General features: G+C 49.5%; 2 protein-coding genes across 2 annotated transcripts; both read right to left on the minus strand.

Annotated features, from left to right (window-relative positions):
- Positions 1–4900: 4900 nt before the first annotated feature.
- Positions 4901–9229, minus strand: Gpaa1 (glycosylphosphatidylinositol anchor attachment 1). Its single transcript, XM_026409874.2, has 12 exons — positions 8134–9229; positions 7754–7933; positions 7557–7668; positions 7195–7342; positions 7017–7118; positions 6735–6931; positions 6445–6641; positions 6195–6348; positions 5948–6043; positions 5618–5808; positions 5359–5529; positions 4901–5236 (listed from the first exon to the last, which is right to left on the minus strand). Exons 1-12 carry the CDS (start codon positions 8205–8207, stop codon positions 4993–4995), a joined length of 1866 nt encoding a protein of 621 aa, XP_026265659.2. The 5' UTR covers positions 8208–9229; the 3' UTR covers positions 4901–4992.
- Positions 9230–9332: 103 nt separating this feature from the next.
- Positions 9333–11213, minus strand: Exosc4 (exosome component 4). The gene is made up of 3 exons (XM_026409876.2): positions 10942–11213; positions 9839–10045; positions 9333–9741 (listed from the first exon to the last, which is right to left on the minus strand). Exons 1-3 carry the CDS (start codon positions 11110–11112, stop codon positions 9382–9384), a joined length of 738 nt encoding a protein of 245 aa, XP_026265661.1. The 5' UTR covers positions 11113–11213; the 3' UTR covers positions 9333–9381.
- Between the last annotated feature and the right edge of the window lie 8868 nt (positions 11214–20081).

Raw genomic sequence — 20081 nt, forward strand, 5'->3', positions numbered from 1 at the left:
TGGGATTGGGAGAAGGTTAAAAACCATTTATTGGGTATTTGGCAAAATAGTAATAATAGCTTGGATATTCTGGAACTTCATCACCATATCCAAGACATTCAAAATAATAAAGCTGATTTTTCAGATCCTTCTTCTTTGGCTAACCAAATATTGAAGGAGTTAAATGGATTCAACCCTGGAAATATTCTTAAACACTCCGCTTGGTACATTATTGGATTATTCTCTTTGCTGTTAATTATCTTTTGTATTGTAACTATAGGATGGAGAGTCTTCCAATCAAGAATCCAGGAACTCCAGAGAATGAACCGCCGCCTCATTTTTAAGACAAAAAAGGGGGAATATGTGGGACGCCATTCTCACACGTGATCGGGTGCCTCCCGTTGAGGGTCTGAGGCACTTTGGCAAATGTCGAAGTTTTTCCCGTCCCTCTCCTGATGAGAGAGCCCATCCGTGTGGGGGTGTGCCTGACCACTGACCCCGGGGACCCAATCGCTGACCCTGACCTTGGAGTGCAGCCCCCCCTCAACCTTCATTGGATGGAATTCTCCCCTGAATCTCTGGTTCCCTAATAAAAGGCTACTCCCCGGCGTGCTCGCTCTCTCTCTCCTGCTAGCCCTGAGTAATCCTTGCTGCCCTGCTGGGCGGCTAGAGGAGCGAACCAGAGAGGGGAGCCGTCTCGGACCTAGCAATAGAATTAAGGTAATTGAGTCTTGTGTTTTTATTTCGATCTCGTCTAACTAACTTTATGCCTAGAACCTCATTAATGAAACCACTGCGCAGGCCGCGTGGTAGACAGGGATTAATTCAGTGGTAGAGTACTTGCCGAGCATGCTTCAGGTCCAGGGTTCAATCCTCAGTACCTCCCCCACCACAAACACACACACAAAAATGAACAAGACAAATGAACAGAGCCTCAAAGATCTGAAGCTCAACATTAAGTGTACCAACATATATATGATAGTTCCAGAGTCAGAGAAGAGAAAGGGGAAGAAACAATACTTAAATAATACCCTAAAACTTGCCAAACTTCATGAAGAACATGAATCTACACAGGCAGGAAGATCAAGCTCCAGGTGGTATAAACTAAAAGAGATCCATACCTAGACACATCATAAATTGTTAAAGAGTAGGGCATGTGCCGCAGTCTGGCTGGGCACAAATCACGAGCCACTCAAGCAGGAACAAACTTTATTTCTGAACTCCACCAGCACATTCCACACACACTCCCCGGGAACTCTCCCACCCACGCTGCTCCTCCAGGAACACACCACCAACTGGAACTCCCACCACCGGAACTTCACCAACCAACTCGAACTCTCCAGGAATCCCCGGGAGAGCTCAAAAGTACTGGCAAAATGCTAGCCGCCATCCCAACTCGGCTGTGGCTCTCAACAGGCAAGGTGGCACACGCCTACAATTCCAGCAGCTCAAGAGGCTCAGAGAGGAAGCTCCTAGGTTCAAAGCCAGCCTCAGCAATTTAGGGAGGCCCTAAGCAACTCAGCAAGACCCTGTATGTAAATAAACTATAAAAAGGGGGCTGGGGAATATATATCACTTGGTAAAGTGCTTACCTTGCATGCACAAGGCCCTGGGCTCAATCCCTAGCAACACACACACACACACACAGAGCTGGAGATGTGGCTCAGTGTCTAAGCACCCCTGGGTTCAATCCCTAATACCCAAAACAAACAAATGAAAGGCAAAGATGGGCCAGAGATTAGATCAGTGATAGAGCATTTGGCTAATGAACACAGGACCCTGGTTCTATCTCCAGTGCTTCTGCATACTCATACACACACACACACACACACACACACACACACACACACATGGCTAAAGGAGTGTACTTATAGTGTGCTCTAGACTTAACCTAAATTTCCATCTCATCAATTTCAAGACAGTACTCAACTGATACCTTCTTAAACTTTCACTAAAAACCCAATTATCATACATCCAAGATGTGTGTAACAAGACTAAAATGACATTCTGCTGCAAGCCTTTGACCAAGTTGCTTAACCTCTTTGATATCCACTTGCAAAATGGGGACAGTAATTATACTTGTCTGACCCTAGGGAACTCATTCCAGGCTACCCTGTTTTTATTCTTGTGATATTGGGAATGGAACCCACAGTATCCTGCATGTCAGGCAAGCACTCTACTAGTGAATTATATCCTCAATCACCTTTGCCCCTTCAGTACCTCCCCACCCCCAGCCCAGTACTGGGGGATTGAAAACAGGAGTACTGAGCTACATCCCAGCGCTTTTTTGAGATAGGATCTCCCTAAGTTGCCTAGACTGGCTTCAAACCTGTGATCATGCTGCATCAATCAGAGTTGTTGAGATCACAGGCCCATGCCTGGTCACTTCTAAAGCCACCTAGCTGGCAATCATGAATCCTCACACATCTTTATAAATCACAGGTGGTGCACATCTGTGATCCAGTGACTCAGGTGAATGAGGCAGAATCATAAATTCAAGGCCAGCCTGGAAAACTTAACAAGACCCCGCCTCAAAATAAAACATAAAGGGCTGAGGATGTAGCTCAGAGGTGTCACTGGAGGTCTGGGTATGTAGCGCAGTAAAAGAGCACCTGTCTAGCATGTGCAAAGCTCTAGGTTTAATCCCCAGTAAAAAAGGAAAAAAAAAAAAAGAAACTATCTCTATATTACTTATATATATCTATCTATATTACTTATATATATGGAGCTGGGGTGTAGCTCAGTGGTAGAGTACTTGCCTAGCATGAGTGAAGCCCCATGTTGAATTTCCAGTACTGCAAGCAGAACAAAACAACCCTGGCTTCAATCTCTAGTACTTGGGGGAGGGGCAGGGGAATCCAATCATCCATAGCATAACCCAGTGATGCCTAGCTGAAAATCTGGGACTATCTTCAATCAGGAGGGCCAAAAAGAGATACCAGAGATACAAGTACTGTGACAGCCCCAAAAGACACATTTAAGACTTCACTCCCATTTTATATTTCCACTACAGATTTGTGTGTGTGTGTGTGTGTGTGGCACTAGGAACTGAATCCAGGGCCTTGTGCTGTAAGCAAGTATTTCTACAACTGAGCTACATCCTTAGCACTTTTTTTCCTAATTTTTAAAAAATCTTTTTTATTTTTTACTTATAGTTGGACACAATGCCTTCATTTCACTTATTTTTATGTGGTGCTGAGGATCGAACCCAGGGTCTCCTGTGTGCAAGGCAAGCATTCTACCGCTGAGCCACAACCCCAGGCCCCCCCCCTTTTTTTTAGTTTTAGGACACAGTATCTTTACTTATTTTTATGTGGTGCTCAGGATCCAACCCAGTGCCTCACACCTGTGAGGCAAGCGCTCTACCACTGAGCTCTAGCCCGGGGCCAGCACTTTCTTATTAACCAGACTGGCCCCACATTCCTGATTCTCCTGCTCTGCTCCCCTAGTAACTGCTAGCTGGCATTACAGGTATGCACCATCACCCAGACTTGTTTTTTGAAGAGGAAGCAACACCAGCCTTTTCTTTTCCTTTTTGTTTTTTTAGTACATTCTAGAGTTCCCTCTCAATAGAGGAATAATTCATGATTCTGCTGGGATGTATCCAGAGCACAGGTAGGTTGATCTTTCAGTTTTCTTCCCACCTATGTGTGTCATGGTTCAATTTCCATTTATGCTTTAAGAGACTGCCATTGCCCAGTCAATAACAACTGAGGCCAAAGACCTGTTAAAACACCAGGAAGGGAATTTTCTATCACACAACTGCTCACAAAGATACACAAAGGACTGAATCTCCCTGTAGCAGAGGAGAGCCTAGGATGCTTCCTTGGGAGGTACTCCTAGGAAAATGAGAGGACTGGGTTGGAGTCCACAGGTCTCTACCTGGCCTTAGTCCTTTGGAGATTCTGGCCTTGGAAACAAGGGGCTAAAGAAGCAAGTTAGTGATGAGGCCACCCGTCACAGTGGGGTTCCCCCACTCCTCATTGCACACAGGGTATAGACCTGTACCCAACAAGGGGATCAGCAGCTTCCTCTGGAGGACTCAGAGAGAAACTCTTCAGGGTCTGGTTCCCACTTGTGGAGCGGAGACAACAAGCCCCAGGGTAGAGAAGCCTCCCAAGGGAAGTCTAGGTCCTACCACAGAGGAAGAGGAGCCCTGAGGGTGGGGTACAGGCAGGGTGCTCCCCTCAAGATCTTCCAGATCACATGCTGCTCAGGGACATGACACTGAGGGGTGGATGGCCCTGAGCTGACTAGATGGACCCTTCCACTTCTCTAGGCAAAGTAGTCACGCCCACTTTCTAAAGATGCCTGCATGTGGCTGTGTCTGGTCAAGTACTTTTGTCTTTCCCTGACATTTCTCCAGCCTCAGCACCACATGGCCCTGAGTTCACCAAAGGGCCACACTCTTTTTCTCCAGGATGGACTCTGAAGTTCCTTTTAGGGTCTTAGTACAATAATCTGCTTCTCTGTGCTGCCTGACAGGGCCTTCCCACTTTGGGGCTCCATCCCCCATAGCCTGTTGCTCCTGGGTATTGGCTGGGCTTCAAAGATTGCTTCTGCCAAACTATGCTGCTGCCCTGTTCCTGTTAGGCACTTTACTTAGGTTGCTTCAACATTGTTCATACAAAGCCCATATGCTCTGGCCTTGGTTGGGCACATGGCCTGAACCCTGAGCCTCCTCTGTAGGGCTCCAACCCCTTTGCCCACTTAGCCCCAGCATTGAAGATGGCATGGTGTGGTCTCTGGGTGCTTCTGCTCCCATCAGGCTCCCAAGAATTTCCTCATCCCAGCTTTGTTCCTGGCCCTGCAGTGACTGTTGATTCACAGAGCACAATGGGCTAGACGTATCTTCCCGGGGCCGAGGTGTGTGAGAATGGGTTCCCCACAAGGTCAATGGGCCAGAAGCCCAAACAACAGCTGAAACAGACACTTGTTTATTTCCCAGGGAGGAGGAAAAATGGTGAGGGCTTGGAGAGCCCTGCCCCAGCCTTTGTGCCCAGGTAGCAGACCTCACTTCCAGAAGAGCACATTCCAGAAGAGCAGCCAACAAGGGTACAGGCCCAAGGAAAGCAGTGGGAAGAGCAAGGCACCATAGGTGTGGTGCTCCAGCACGCCCTGGGCCAGTGCCACGAGGAAAAGCTGCCACCCCTCAGCAAGTGACATCGGTGCCTCCTGTAGCTCCCGCCACAGGAACAGGCTGCCCAGGAGCATGGCTGCTGGGCTTGTCAGCACCAGTAGGGCAGCATAGAGTGGCCTGGGTGGGAGAGGCATCGTCAGGGTATGTTCCACAGATGGTGGGGACAGAGAACAGAATGACAAAGGACTCTGGGAGAAGGGCACAGGCACTGGGGGAGGTGGGGGCTGATGAGTACATACCGAGGCCCATAGGGTCTGGTGAGTGCAGCAGCAGGTACCATGGTGGCAGCTAGCAGGAAACCCAGGGAGAAGTTGGTGAGGGTGATGCAACCTAGCTGTAGTGCTAGGTAGATCAGAGCCACCAGTTTCAGTGCCATCCATCCCCTGTCTGAGGCCTGTGTGCTCATTACCCTAAAAGGCAAAAGGCTCAGAGGAAGCCAAAGAACTGCCTACATGTCCAGGGGGGCCCTGTGCCACCTGCCCAAGCCTAGTCACTCACCGGTGGGTGTTGTGAGGAAGAGCCAGGCCAGCTGCATAAATTGCCAGCAGTGTCAGCACCACGGCCTCAGCCTCAGCCACTGGGAAGTGTTGGGCGGCCACATGTTGACCCAACACAGGCAGGATGTAGAGGGCCAGGCCCATGGCCTGAGAGATCAGCAGGGGTGCTACAAGCGAGGTCAGCCCCACACCCTGCAGGGTATAGTATACGGGCACCTTGAGATAGGCCATGGGGCCAGAAAATCACTATTCCAGCTGAGGTTGAGTGGCAGTAGAAGACACTACTCAGGATCCTAGAAGCCCACCCAACAGCAGATAGGGGCATCATCACCTGTGCTGGGGGAAGTTGGGTACTTGGTCCAGGAGCACCTCCAGCCTCTTCAGAGCCCACTCCAGCTTCATGCAGCTGCATCCACAGCTCCAGAGCATGGCCCAAGTCAAGGACCTCAATGACAGTGTGATCAGATCTGCCAGGTGGGGAACCCAGGACTTTCCCACCCCAATCCCAGAGTAGGATGATGCAGAGTTGAGGGGCTCCAAGGCTGTCCATGAGTGAATAGCTGGGAGACAGAGGATATCTTGAGACCAAGGACCAGGAGCAAGAAGCCAGCAGCAGGCATGTAGAGACCAATGGAGACAAAGCGAGATAGAGCAGGAAGCAGGTAGAAGAAGAATGACTGGTGTAGGCGCTCCAGCAGGTGGTTGAGCTTTCGGAACATGCCCTCCAGAGCCCTGTCAGGTGCATAGCAGGACAAAGTCAGTCACTCCCTCCGTGCACCAGTTGGATGCTTCCCTGAGAACGAAAAGAGGGAATCAGAGGCTACTTACTTGCCAACAGCCACCAAGTCATACTTGTACTGCCGGAAGCTATTGATGCCCCGAAGGGTCAGGGCCTCTACCCGGTACCGCAGAAAGAGGCCATGAGGGCCATGGGGGCGGCCAGAGGCCTGCCGCAGAACCATCAGCAGCAGTGTCTGCAGGCCCTGCAATGGCCCATCCAGCGTTGTCCAATCCTGGAGCTGAAGCTTTGGAGGGATGGTGAGAGGGCAGAGTAGGGATGGGAATAGGATTAGATAAACCCCTCACCAAAGGCCCTATACCTCAGCAGGTGGTCAAACCTTGCCCTGAAGTGTGCATAGCAGCCCCCCTTTCTGGCAGAAGGTCTGGAAAAGGTTGAGCAGGTCAAGGTTGGGCAGCTGTCCATTGAGACCTTCCACAGTCACATCAAGGCTGGTAACCACATCACTGCTCAACTCCAGGGCCACAGCTGCCTGAATGGCTCCAGCCCGGCCCTGCAACGGGGATGACTGCATGCCTGTAGGGGCAAGCAAATAAACACCAGAGGAGACATTGGTGAGAACAGTTGACCCCGAGAGAGACCAGAAGACAAGAGCACCTACCAGTTACATTAACGTCGTGGTAGGCTTCAAGCCAAGCCTCAGTGCCCAGAAGATCATGTTCTGTCACCAGAAAGATGATATCCTTGGCCCAGTAAATCTGCCCTGGAGGTCAGACATAAGGTAAGCAGGACTGAAGCACTGGCCAAACCCTCTCTGGGCAGCAGCCCTGGATTCTCACCTCGGAAATGGGCAGCAAGTGCCAGCAGCAGTCCAACAGCCTGGCTATTGGTGGAGTCAGAGTTACAGGGTACAGTGAGCACCAGAGACTCAGTGCTGGCAGCACGTGGGGCCCGCAGGATGCCATACACGTTGGTGCCTGATACCATCTGTACAATGCATGGGTGAAGGAGCCTCAGAGCAACCCTAGTGTAGAAAGTCAAAGCCTCTACCACCACCTTTCCTTGGCCCTACAATCTGCACAGCAGGGATTTCCCTGGCCCCAGATCATCCCTCCCAGGATTCTTGGCCCCAGGTGACCCCTTCAAAGCGCTTTTCTATCCCAAGCACCCTCACCCCCTCACCCCCACCCTTCCTCAATACATAGCGCTCGTGGGTCTCATCCGGGAAGGGCAGTTTCCGAGAGAAACTCTGCGTGTAGACCTCCAGCCCTACTGTACGCATCGTCCGCTGCAGCCAGGCCACTGGCAGAGCCCTGGAGACACAAAGACAGCCTCTGAACGGAGCTCCCTGGTCTTGGCCACCACTACTTTTCCCAAACCCGGTGCTCTGCGGCTCACCCCGACTTCCTGCGGTGGGCAGCGAAATCGCGGGCAAAGCCCCGGGCACGGTCTCCGCCCACAAACTGCTCCTCCACCATGGTGGATCCCATGGCGTTCTCCGACATGTAAGTACGCTGGGTCAACGGCGGGAAGGCCAGAGCCAAGAACCAGGCGATGCCCGCCACGTAGCTCAGCACGCTGCGAGGGGTCAGAGGGAGCAGCCGGAGAGTTAGCGTGATCTGGGACGTGATCTGGCCACCAGCTCCAAACCAGGGATCGAACGGGCAGGTGGGAGGGGCCTGGAAACCTAGACTCCGGGTCCCCGCATCCCCCGCGGGACGTGGACCGAAGGAGACGGGCGCGAGCAGCGCAGGGACCCCAGCCCAGCCCACCCTCACCAGAGCGGCGCGTTGAGGCGCAGCACGAGACGGGCGAGCGCGCGCCGGCGCACGGGGTCCGACAGGAGGCCCATGGCGGGAGGGCGACGCGGGGCCCTGCTCTCGCAGCCAGCTCCAGCCGCGGAGCGCGAGTCGCTCCTGTCAGACCCCGAACCCAAACCCAGCCGCACTTCCGGTCCCACTGAAATTCGCGCCGCTGCGCGTGCGCAAAGCAGAACCTTTCTCCAGCTCGGCTGCTGGAGGCCCTAGGGTTGCAGGGAGCCGGAACCTGTGCGACTGGAGTCTGGTCTCCGGGATCGGCATCCGGAAGGGCTGGACCGACCCTGCGCAGTACCAGCAGGGAGCCGGAACCTGTGCGACTGCAGTCTAGTCTCAGAGATCGGCCTCCGGAAGGGAGCAGAGACAATGCGGACACCAGGGTATCGGGAGCAGTGCCGTTGGAAGGCTCACAGAAGTCGGAGACAATTGTCAGGGAAGGTGCTCAGAGCACCACGCCTGCCAGAGAGGCTGTGAATGACTACAGTGTGGACTGAGGTTCAGGCGTTTAAGAATCATTCTTATGGATGTCAGTCACTGAAAATGAAATCACAGTGGTGTCACTTGGGTCCTGAATTAAGGTCTTCATGGGTAGATATAAGACCCACAGGGAAGATGCAAATCTAGTAAGACAGGCCCGTGTATACGGAGTAGCTGTAAGGAGCGTACTGTTTTGTCCAGGCCAGCAAGTCCCTGGCATAGTAGGAGAGCTGGTGGCCAACGCGGGCGGTGGATGAAGGGGAGCTTGCTGAAGGGGGTACAATTTTAGGCCGGGGGGAAAATGTCGAAACGAAGGAGAAAAGACCAAGTGAGCAGAGGAGTCTATTGTAGTTTAGAGCCCAAGGTAAGCAGTAGGAAAAGGCCCAAGGTGCTCCTAGGGGGAGGCATCAGCCCTACCTATAGCCAGTCAAGGTTTCTTTTAATCCTTGTACTCAGGTTCTGGAGGGACTGGACTGAGGATGGCAAACTCCTTGGTCTGAGGCTTGATTTTTCTCACCTCTCACCAACAGGTTGCTTTCTCCACCCAGATACCCCCACACCACCCTCTCTATCCTTCTGGAGGTTTGAGTCCTGAGGCCACAAGAGATATAGTTCATGTGTGGAGTTGGCTCCCCAGTCATTCCCCAGAGCCAAACTGTTTGCAAGTGCTATACAGCAAAGAGTGATGAGCAGAGGAGCAGGACTTTATTCTGGACAAAAATGGCTGGGTGTTCAGTCCCCCAGCAAGATAGATGCCTCACGCACATGCTGCCGTACCACATGGTCCAACAAGGTGTGCACATCTCTAGCTGCTTGGGCAGCGGCCTCAAGCACCTGCTCCAAGTGATCCTCATGCAGCCGGGCATCCATTTCAAGCAGCGCGATCTGGCCTGAGGCTGGCAGCAGAGCCAGGGCTAGTTGGGGACCACCAGCTGCTTCCTCCACATGGCTGAGGTCTGCCAGGGCTGTGCCTTCCACAAAACCAGCTGAACATGCACACACAAAGTCCCGCATGGGTATCCCAGCATCCAACACTGCCAGCGTGGCGGCATTCACACAAGCTGCGTAGGTTCCACCATCAGCCTGCAGCACCTGTAAGGACCCCCCCACGCTGTTATCAGTCCATTAAACTGCCATCCCACCCTCCAGTTCCCTTCCCTCAGTGGGTTGAAAACTGCAGCCAGCTCACCTGCACATAGATGTCAATCTGGGATCGTGGGTGCAGCTGAGTAAGAATGGCTGCCTCAAAGGTCTGGCGCAGCTGTAGGCCCATTTCACAGGACTTACGGTCTCCATGTGGCCTCCGCTTGCGCTCACCTGTGCTGAAGGTTGCTGAACTATACTGACAGTTCACCAGAGCCCGGTCAGGCAGGGCTCGAGACCTGGAACCCCGGATCTAGAAGAGAAAGGATGCATAAGTCAAGCCTACCCTCCCAGCTCACATTCCCTAGTCCTTTCAACCTCCTTCTTAAGAGAGTGGCAGCAACCTTATCTCCAAAAATTCAAGGGAGATCCATTTGTCAGTCTAGGCCATCATCACCTCTGGCGTGCATGCCTCACTTCATTTCCTTCCAACTCCTCCAAGTGGTGGCCACAGTATGTTTAAAAACATCAAGCCGATTCTGTCTCACCACACACTCACATTCTACTTACCTACCAAAGGATTCTGCTATGCGGGAAATAAAATCCCAAATCCTTTCCCCAGTCTACAAAGCCCTAGGTCCTCACCTCCCTGGAAACTGTTATTTGGAATTATCTCCTCTCCCTCCACCGTCATTCTTTCGGCTTTGCAGAAGTGCCATGTTTGTTTCTACCCATTGCCTTCATCCTGGCTTCTTTCACCTAGAAAATTGGGCTCCCACATTAATTTGCTAAGCAATTAAAAATCATCTCTGTGTTGGGGAGGCACTGTTATAGCGTAGAACGAAGCAATAAAATCAGAGTTTTATTTACTTAAAGTCGCTGCTCTCAGAGAGTTTATGTTCCCGTGGGAAGACAAACGAGTAAGATTAAGTAGAGCTGACGTTCGGGTGGTAGACACAAAGGCAACAGAGCGTGCTGTGGCCCAAACATGACGCAGGAGGAGAACAGCGGGGAAGTGACCGAATGGGCGAGAGCCTGGCACGATGAGGAACCCGACAGGGGAGAACAGGGCGCAGGAGAGAGAAGGACATACCCAGAGATGCACCTTAAGAACTTGGGCATTTACTCAGCCGATATGCGGCTTCGAGCATTCGTTGCGTAAACGGGAGGCGCGACCGCGACCCCGCCGATCCCACGCGGCACACTCGCCTCGTGCGGCCCGTAGACCACTGCCAGCGCCTTGGTGTTGCCCTGCTCGATGTAGGCCGAGCCGTCGGCCTGCGCGAACACGCCCATGCGCGCCTGGATCTTGCGCAGCTCCCCGGCGCGACGACCGTCCACCCGGTAACCCTGGTCAGACAGGAGCTCCAGCCCCGCCATGTCGCCGGCCCAGCTCTCCGTCTCGTGGAGAACACTGCACCCTGAGACCCGGGCTTGGCAGACCCAGTTTCCGGCGGTCCGGCCCCCTTCCGGGCCCGGGGACTACGGACTCCTTCCGGGCCCGGTCTCCTTCCGGGCCTGGGGACTAGGACTTCCGGAAGTTTTGGCTTCCTTTCGGCCTAGGCAACGAAGGCTCCCGCGACCCTGCTTTCCCCTCTCCGGCCGGGGGAGGGCGGAGCTCTCCGGTGCGCCCCGGCTCTGCCCTTGGCCCGCTGGCCTCTGGAGCCGACTTCCCGGTTCGCCCGTGGGCCGGGGCCGTGCTTTTGTGGGTCGGGTGCTTGCGGGGCCGCAGTGTGGGCGTTCATTCCAGCTGGGACATTTTTCCGTTCTCTTAGTGTTTTATTCATTTTTTTTTTTCCAGGGGTTGAACCTGGGAAGGCTCCACCTGAGCTAGATTCCCATTTCCCCACCCGAACCTCGTCGGGATGGACGCGTGCTAGACCAGTGCTGTCGCGTGAGCCGCACCCCAGCAGGTCTTACAGAGTTGCTAAGGCTGGCCTGGAATTTGTGATCCTGCCCCAGCGTCCGGGGTAGCAGGACTAGGATGTAGGCTCCACAGCGAGCTAGACACGCTTTTTGTCACACACATGTGTGATCAGATTTTCTGTAAAGCAGTCTGATTTTCCCTTTTCACTTGGTTCTTCTGTCGTCCACCTTAACACAATAAACTGTCCTTTCAGTGGTTTCCTCCATAGCCTGACTTCAAACAAATCCTGCACAAACACAGCTAGACATCGGCTTTGGGAACTCTGAATAGTTTTTTAAATACCATTTCATAGGCAATTATTTTGTGGTTTTTGAAGGGTTATGGAAAATAATATTCCAACAAGATAGTGCTCCCCCCTCAAAAAAAAAAAAAAAAAAGGAGGGACAGTGTGACTCAGAGGAGGAAGGGGAAAGTTCAAATCCTGATACACACACACACACAATTCCTGTTACACACACACACACACACACACTAACACACACACAAATATTAGCCAAATATTAAACCTCTCCCAATACATCCTTTCCCAGTAATAATGGGCCCTGAGCAAACTTTGGTCCTTTCCCAGGCTCATCCCCAACATCTCCACCAAAATCATTTACCCCTTCCCAGGCCCAGTGGGTCCTGATGGCAGGCAGCAAATACTAAAATGCTGGGCCCTGGACTTTGACCCTTTCCCATTGCAGATGAGTCCTGAAGGAGAAAAGGAACAGTGACCCTCTAGGTAATGGTGGGTCCCAGAGGAAGGAAGATAAGCAGTGAACACAGCTCTGAGCTTTTCCCAGTGACAGTGAGTTTCAGACTTTTTACAGCTGCTTTCCTTAGTTAAAATCTTAACCTGAACCAGGAGGTCCCCAAGTGTCCAGTGATTAATTCACCCTCACCATAAACTCTAAAGCCTAGACTCCTTCTCTTACCCTCACCATAAACTCTAAAGCCTAGACTCCTTCTCTTACCTGGGAGTCATTACTATACCCAGAAAATGAGCCCTCCTGTGCTGATGGATTGACTTCTCTGCAGACAGGAAAGCGTGCTGATCTGAGGTTTGCTTCCTGTCTCCTGCCTGCATCATTTGTGGGCCATGCACTTACATTTTTCACAAACACAAACACAGCTTTTCACCGGAAAAAAAAAATGCTGGGCATGGTAGCACATGCCTATAATCCCAGCAGTTCTGGAGGCTGAGGCAGGTGGATCACAAATTCAAAGCCAACCTCAGCAACTCAGTGATACCCTGTCTCAAAATAAATTTTAAAAGCGGGAGGAGGCTGGGATTGTGGCTTAGTGCCTAAACTCCCCTGTTACACACACACACATACACACACACACACAGCCTTATGAAATTCCTCCCAAGTAATCTTGCAGAGTTAATAATTTTTTGTTGGCTGCTTGATACCCAAAAGTGGGGTGGTATTTCCACTACTGCTAAATGGTAGACAATTGGCTTATATTTTGGAGATGGAGTCCCAGGAGCAGAATTTCTGAGTGCAGGCTCTAAGTATGAGAGCAAGTTCCTTCATCCTTCCTTTGCCCCAAAGAGTAAATTACACTTTTTAGAATAAAACTTTCCAACCTACACAGCATGATTGACATCATGTTATTACTCTTATTTCTAGTTCTGGTGATTTCAGCCTCTTCTGACAGTCCCATCCAATGGAAAGAAGGAAAGCTGGGAGCTCTCCTCCCTTGAGGTCAATGTCATCAGCAAGAACCCCTTCCCCCATCCTGAGGTGCATTATCCAGTCCCTCCTCAATGCTTAGAAGCCAAGTCTCCTGCTCCAAATCTGAAAGTGGAAAGATTAACTGAATGGGTTGCAGAGGAAGAGGCCCTGAGGCGTCCTAGTGAGATGGGACCATCATAGGGACAAAGGACAAATGCATTTCTGGGCTTTGACTTCTGGCCTGATTCAAACCCCAAGAGGCTTGGAGTGTGCCACCCTCAAGAAGGTCAGTTTTGCAGGATTGAGGTCAGATTGCCTGGAATGTGTTCTCTTGAGCAGCTTCAGAAACTCAGCTATCTTTAGCACAGGGCAAAATTCCTGAATATATCTAAAGTCAATTAACATTTCCACCATTGCAAGTAGTCAATAAAACTACTTGTTTAGGGAGCCAGCCTGACATCTATTTGTGAGAGCTGTCTCCCTAAACGGAAGCCCCAATAAAAGCACACTCATTCACCTGACTCCTATTTCAGTATTTCCACCTTCATCAGGTCAAAAGATCCCATTGTCTAGCAACACTAGAAAGAGCATCAGGTCTGCTCCCAGCATGGCCATGCCTACACCTCTCCTTAGATCCAGCAGCTAGGCTGCAGTGAAATGGACCCTCATTTCTCCCACTGAGAATACAAATTCCATCCCCCTTTCCAGAAAGCAGTTGTATATTTGTAGTATTTCTTGCTACTTAATCTTAGTGGCTTAAAATAATGAAAATCATTTTATTACTATCTGCAGAAATTCTCAAGATTCCCTAGCTTTGGCTAGACAGTTTGCACTTTCTTTCCTGCAGTTGTCACCAGATGCTGCTGGGACAGGAGCCCAAGACTCCCTCCCTCATGTCTTTGGTGGTTGACGTGGGCTGTTGGCCAACACTGTCTGGGCTTTTAGGCAGCATGTGAACATGGCTTCTCCTTGTGTCTTGGGCTTCCTGGAAACATGGCAGCTGAACTCTAAAAGAAGCTTCCAGGGGGATGCGCATGGTATTTTACGACCTTGCCTCAGAAGTCACAGAGTGTCACTCCTGCAGGGCCCCTTGGACAAGACCATCATATGGGATAAACTCAAGGGGAGGGGACATGGCCTGCACTCTTCAATGGCAGCAGGGTCACCGTTGTGTTATAAGAACATTATGCCAGGGCTGGGGTTATAGCTCAGTGGTGGAGCGCTTGCCTGGCGCATGTGGGGCACTGGGTTCCATCCTCACTACCATATAAAAATAAATAAAGGTGTTGTGTCCATCTACAAAAGAACATTGTGCTGAAGTGGGCTGGGGCAGTACAATTGGCTGCAGATGCCCAAGACAGTGGTCACAGTGTCCCCTCCACAGAGACTATGCTCTGAAGACTGTACACCAGAGTTAGTGAGTAAGCCACTGCCCTGATGCTGATACCACCTATTACTGGTGACAAGGAGTTCCATTTTTCCAGGTGTTGAAGTTTCAACAATGGAGAATCACTGAGGCAAGAGTAAAAAGCAAGTTGAATTGTTGTGTAGACTTCTCTACAGAGAAGGGGACACAGAGTTGGTATCCAAAGAAGTGAGAGTGAGAGTTGGTATCCAAAGAAGTGAGAGTGTCCTGCCCCTTTAAAAAATTCTACATTTTATTAGTTCTCATGCTCTCTTTGCCCTTATCTCTCCCCATCCTGCATCCATGACCAGTGGTCAGGGCGAGCCAAAAGGTGGGAAGCAAATAGGTAAAGAGAAAGAGCCAAGTGGTGGAGTGATCCAAGCAGTAAGGTTTCAATTAACAACTCTCATGACTCCCTGCAGGAAGGAGGGGTTCCTGGGGTAGGTCACTCAGCAACCAGATGGAGCAGGAGAGGGAAAGAGCAGCATTTGATTTTCTTCCCAGATGACTGTCCTCCAGTGTGTAGGCCACATACTTTTTTGTGCCTCTACTCAAAAAGAATGTCAAGAGGCCACTAGAGAACTTCTAAACTCCGTAGCTGATAAGAGGTATAAAGTCTCAAAGAAGAAAGCTCAATTGTGCCCAAAAGAAGTTCAATATTTAGAATTACAGCTGTCTCAAGGAACCTACAAACTAGGACAGGAAAGAATAACTCCTGTAGGACAATGTCCTCTACCTCAGACCATGAGGCAACTCAGAGGCTTCCTGGGGGCAACTGGACACTCAGGCGTTGGATTCCTGGATATGGGGAATTAGCTAAGCCTCTCTGTAGCCTCCTCAAAGAAGACTACCCAAGAACCAGCTTCCCTGATATGGGAACCAGAACAGATCAAAGCCTTACTCCAAGTCCCTGCCCTCAGTTTACCTACTGAACAAAAAATGTGACCTGCTTGTCACTGAGAGAGGAAGAACAGCCTTGGGAGTGGTCACAAAAAAGAATGAGCCTGCTCAACAGCCAGTAGCTTATCAGTAAGGAGCTTGATCTCCTGCCTGGAGAATGGCCTCACTGTTTGAGAGTGATAGCGGCAGTAGCCCTCCTAGTCCCTGAGGCAGCCAAAACCATCCTGGGAAGAGACCTATTGGCTGCACCTCCCAGGATCTCTCAGGGATTCTAAATACAAAAGGAAGAGTATGGGTCTCAGGTGCCTTCTTTTTTTTAATATTTACTTTTTAGTTTTAGGTGGACACAATATCTTTATTTTATTTTTATGTGGTGAGAATCGAACCCTGTGCCTCAGGCACGCTACCACTTGAGCCACATCCCCAGCCCCTAGACAGGTGCCTTCTAAAATGTCAGACCTTATTCTAGATGGACCCATAACTCAAATAAGGACTTGCTCCAATTTAAACCCAGCCACCTTCCTCCCAGAGACTTTAAAGGGAAATCCTGAACATGACTGCCAATAGGTCCTAGCTATAAATTACACAGCCCAGAAGGAATTTTCAATCCTTCCCCTGTCCAATCTAGACCTCATCATGTTCACAGATGGGAGTTTCTTTATGGAACAAAGAGAACACAAAGCTGGATATGCTGTGGTGACTTTACATGACATCATAGAGGCACGATCTTTGACCTCAGGCATATATATCCCTAACCAGAGCACTTGATTTAGGGAAGCAACAAAGAATTAATATTTACACTGACTCTAAATATGCCTACCTAATCCTGCATGCACATGCAGCAATTTGGAAGGAAAGAGAATTTCAAACAACTGGGGGAACATTCATTAAAAAACTATGAGCTGATCTTAAAACTGCTATAAGCTGTTCATTTACCCAAAGAGGTAGCAGTAAATCACTGTCAAGGACATTATAAAGGGTTAGATGAAATAGCAGAAGGAAACAGTCTAGGAGATCAACAAGCCAAAGAGGTCGCTAAGGGAAGTTTATAGATGACAACCTTAGCCCCTTTAATATGGACAGCCCCCCCCCAGAGATAAGATCTCAATACACCCAGGAGGAAACACAGGAGGCATTGTCTACAGGAGGTATTCTTTTATCCTCTGGGTTGATTCAAATGGAAGATGACAAACTATTTACCGGCTAATTCCCCGTGGAAGATATTACACATCCTACACCAATCTTTCCACCTGGGAGAAGAAAATACTCTCAAATTAATCTGAGATAGGGCTAGGATTGTGGCTCAGCGGTAGAGCGCTTGCCTAGCACAGGTGGGACCTGGGTTCGATCTTCAGAACCACATAAAAATAAAAGCATTGTGTTGTGTCCATCTACACCAAAAAATAAATATTTAAAAAAACTAGTCTGAGATATTTGAAGGAAAAAATATTTAAAAGACCATCCACCAAATAGTCAGAGCCTGTGAAACATGCCAAAGAAATAACCCACTTAATTCTGCTGAAAAGCCCCTAGGATTACAAAGGCTAGGACAGTTCCCTGGGGAAGACTGGCAACTTGATTTTACTCATATGGTAAAGAGCAATGGATTCCAGTATTTACTGGTTATGATAGATACTTTTACTGGATGGACTGAAGCCTACCCCTCCTGAACTGAACAGGCAGGAGAAGTAGTCAAGGCATTATCACAGGAAACAATCCCACGATTCGGGTTACCTTGCAGCCTACAGAGTGACGATGGAGCAGCTTTCAGGGCAGCTGTCACTCAGGGAATATCCAAAGCCTTGGGCATCAAATACCATCTCCATTGTGCACAGAGACCTCAATCCTCAGGAAGGATAGAAAACAAAGGACATCTTAAAAAGACATCTGATGAACCCAGCCTAATTCCACTTTAAGATTGGGAGCCATCTCGTCACAAAGGCATGAAAAGTTCATTTCTGTTTTACTATAAATTACTGCGATTTCTAAACTTGCTTGGAACGCCTGCCTGTGCCTGGAACTCACCCATGCCTGGCTTTCCCTGACCAGATAAAAACCCTCTCTGAAACCTTAGTGGCGCCTTATAAATTCTGATGTTGGGATCTAAATTTATTCCCTACCTTGAAACGGTAACCTATATAGATCATTAACCTGCTATCTGCCTTTGTATTATGCTTGTCAAGATCCTGTTATCTGTAAGTTCTCAAGACACCCCTCTTTTGCAACTTTTTGTGCTATAAAACTGCACTCCCAGAGAGCTGGGGTGCTGTTCTCTATCCCAGGGTTTTTGGGAGAGACAGTCCTGGCCAGTTCCAGTGTATACAAATCCAAGCTTGCTTTAATTTGATTTAAAATTGGAGTTGGTGGTCTTTTCTTTGTGTCGTGGTTTTTCACACATCTAAGGAAACTCAAGAAACCCACCACCCATGTTCTAAGGTGCTTCATTTGGCATACTCAGAATTAGGAACACCCCCAAAACATTAGGGATCGGCCCATTTGAGCTCTTATACGGGCAACCATTCCTAGGAAATGATATCCTTAAGGATCAGGAAAATGTCAGATCTAGTCAATCATGTCACAAAGTTGGCCAAATTTCAAGCTGAGATTTGTAAATATCCTATATCTCAGCCAGTCACTTCTCCACTTCTCTATGAGCCCGGAGATCTAGTTATGATCAAGACCTATAAGGATGACCTGAGGCCTGAGCCTAAGCAACTGCATTTTAAAACTCCAGTTTGAAACCTGCAGTCTCACCAGGCACACCCACAGAGCCCTCCAGTGTGGCCCTCAAGCACCAATAGGTCACTTCCCCCACCCTGACAAGCTCAGAGTGAAGTCTCTGGCAGGCTGTCCTTGGCCCAAAAAGGGGAAAGGCAAGAAAATCAGGGTGGAGTCCACCAGATCAGATGCTTTAACCCCAATGTGAATGATGTCACTGAGAAACCTGGTGGCTGCTGACAGGGATTGAAAGCCTTAGGCTTTAAGTCCAGCAGATGCACATCACTCAGGCCACAGTGATCAGGTCTGGAACCAAGGCAGGCTTCTCCCGGGGTGGAGCTGACGGCTGGCTGAGGAGAGGGTTCTAGGGGAGAAGTCACGGCTCTCACCAGGGTCTCTTAAAGGCTAAGCCTTGAGACTTTTGACCTGACACTTGAGCTTAGCCTGCAGAGGGGATGTCTGTCGTTATCCTGTCATGATTAAGAGTGCTTGCAGTGCTTAGACTGAATCTAGAGTTGTTTGCTGTGAATTGTTATGTCTATTGCAGTGCCCAGCATTAAGGATTGTCATTTTCTTGATTAAGAACTTATAGAGTGAAATTGTATTGAGTGATCTGAGTGAATACAGCATTGACTAGGGCAGAAGCATGTGGACATTCTTTATTTCTCCCCCTAACTGCATAAGTTGCACCTTTCCCCATCGTGACAAGACCATAACTTCAAATTCCCCAAATTTAGACCCTATTTGGAAAGGACCTTTTCTATAATATTATCCACTCCCTCTGCAGTAAAAGTGCTGGGACAAGAAAACTCTCTGATTAAAGCCAACATCCTGAGTAGATACCCAAAGAGACTTCTTCCCAAGGAACTGAGGAATGATACTCTGCACTCCAATAGAAGACGTAAAATATCTCTTCCACAGAGACAATGGTGATATGGAAACTTTTCTTTCTCTCTTTCTTTATTACTATAGATAGATCCACCAAAACTAACTCTTTTCTGTGGGTAGCCAGTCTGAATGAATTCACATACTCTTTTCTGGGGTCAGAGAGGCTCTATCGGTCACTTTTATAGTGACATGGATATTGCCCCATCCTCAAAGTAGCAGAATGTGTCTTCAGATGTAGGCATGTTGCCCCGTGGATTGAGCTACGCTCACCTGTTCCCTTGTGATATTACCCCTTTGCCCTATTTGGGATAGAATGTTCCATGGAAACTCCTCTTGTGTGTCCCCTTCTCTTGCTCTGCCTTTGCGTGTGGACTTCCTAGATGTCAGTCAACCTGCTGACAGCAGACATCAGGAAGCTGGACTCAACCCCCTGACACCTGACCCCTGGCCTCATTTGAATGGCTTCTCAATAAAACGGTTCAGCGCTCTCTTGCTGGCTCTCTCTCTCTTTTCTGTGGACCCTTAAGGTCAGAGGAGCCATCACAGGAACCCAAAGAAAAAGGTATCTCTGTCTCTTTTGTGGTATTTTGTGCAGCTCAGTTCCCCTGGAGTGACTCTGAGTATTTTTGTCATGAGGAATGCGACACTTTTATAATGTGGGCCCAACAATATGCCACTAGGTTACAGAAAGAAAATTGCTGGATATGTGGACTATTACACCTTTCCAGCTCTTCTGGACTGCCTTGGTGGGTATCGCCCTTACAAAGAAATGACTGGATAAATTTACAGTCTCTAATATTAGAACAAAAGGGAGAAAGACCTTCTTTACAAACTGCCTGTCAGGCCAATG

This window comes from Urocitellus parryii, chromosome 7 (genome assembly GCF_045843805.1).
Source record: "Urocitellus parryii isolate mUroPar1 chromosome 7, mUroPar1.hap1, whole genome shotgun sequence".
Taxonomy (NCBI): Eukaryota; Metazoa; Chordata; class Mammalia; order Rodentia; family Sciuridae; genus Urocitellus; species Urocitellus parryii.

What these genes read in the sequence shown, in the direction of transcription:
- Gpaa1 (XM_026409874.2), bottom strand. Translation starts at nt 8,207, where the DNA reads ATGGGCCTCCTGTCGGACCCCGTGCGCCGGCGCGCGCTCGCCCGTCTC. An exon ending in TCCTGGTCCTTGGTCTCAAG is followed by an intron (nt 6,044 to 6,194) that starts ATATCCTCTGTC and finishes GACTTGGGCCAT; the next exon opens with GCTCTGGAGCTGTGGATGCA. An exon ending in ACCAGACCCTATGGGCCTCG is followed by an intron (nt 5,237 to 5,358) that starts GTATGTACTCAT and finishes TCTCCCACCCAG; the next exon opens with GCCACTCTATGCTGCCCTAC.
- Exosc4 (XM_026409876.2), bottom strand. Translation starts at nt 11,112, where the DNA reads ATGGCGGGGCTGGAGCTCCTGTCTGACCAGGGTTACCGGGTGGACGGT. An exon ending in TGGTCTACGGGCCGCACGAG is followed by an intron (nt 10,046 to 10,941) that starts GCGAGTGTGCCG and finishes TTTCTCTTCTAG; the next exon opens with ATCCGGGGTTCCAGGTCTCG. An exon ending in AGATTGACATCTATGTGCAG is followed by an intron (nt 9,742 to 9,838) that starts GTGAGCTGGCTG and finishes GGGTCCTTACAG; the next exon opens with GTGCTGCAGGCTGATGGTGG.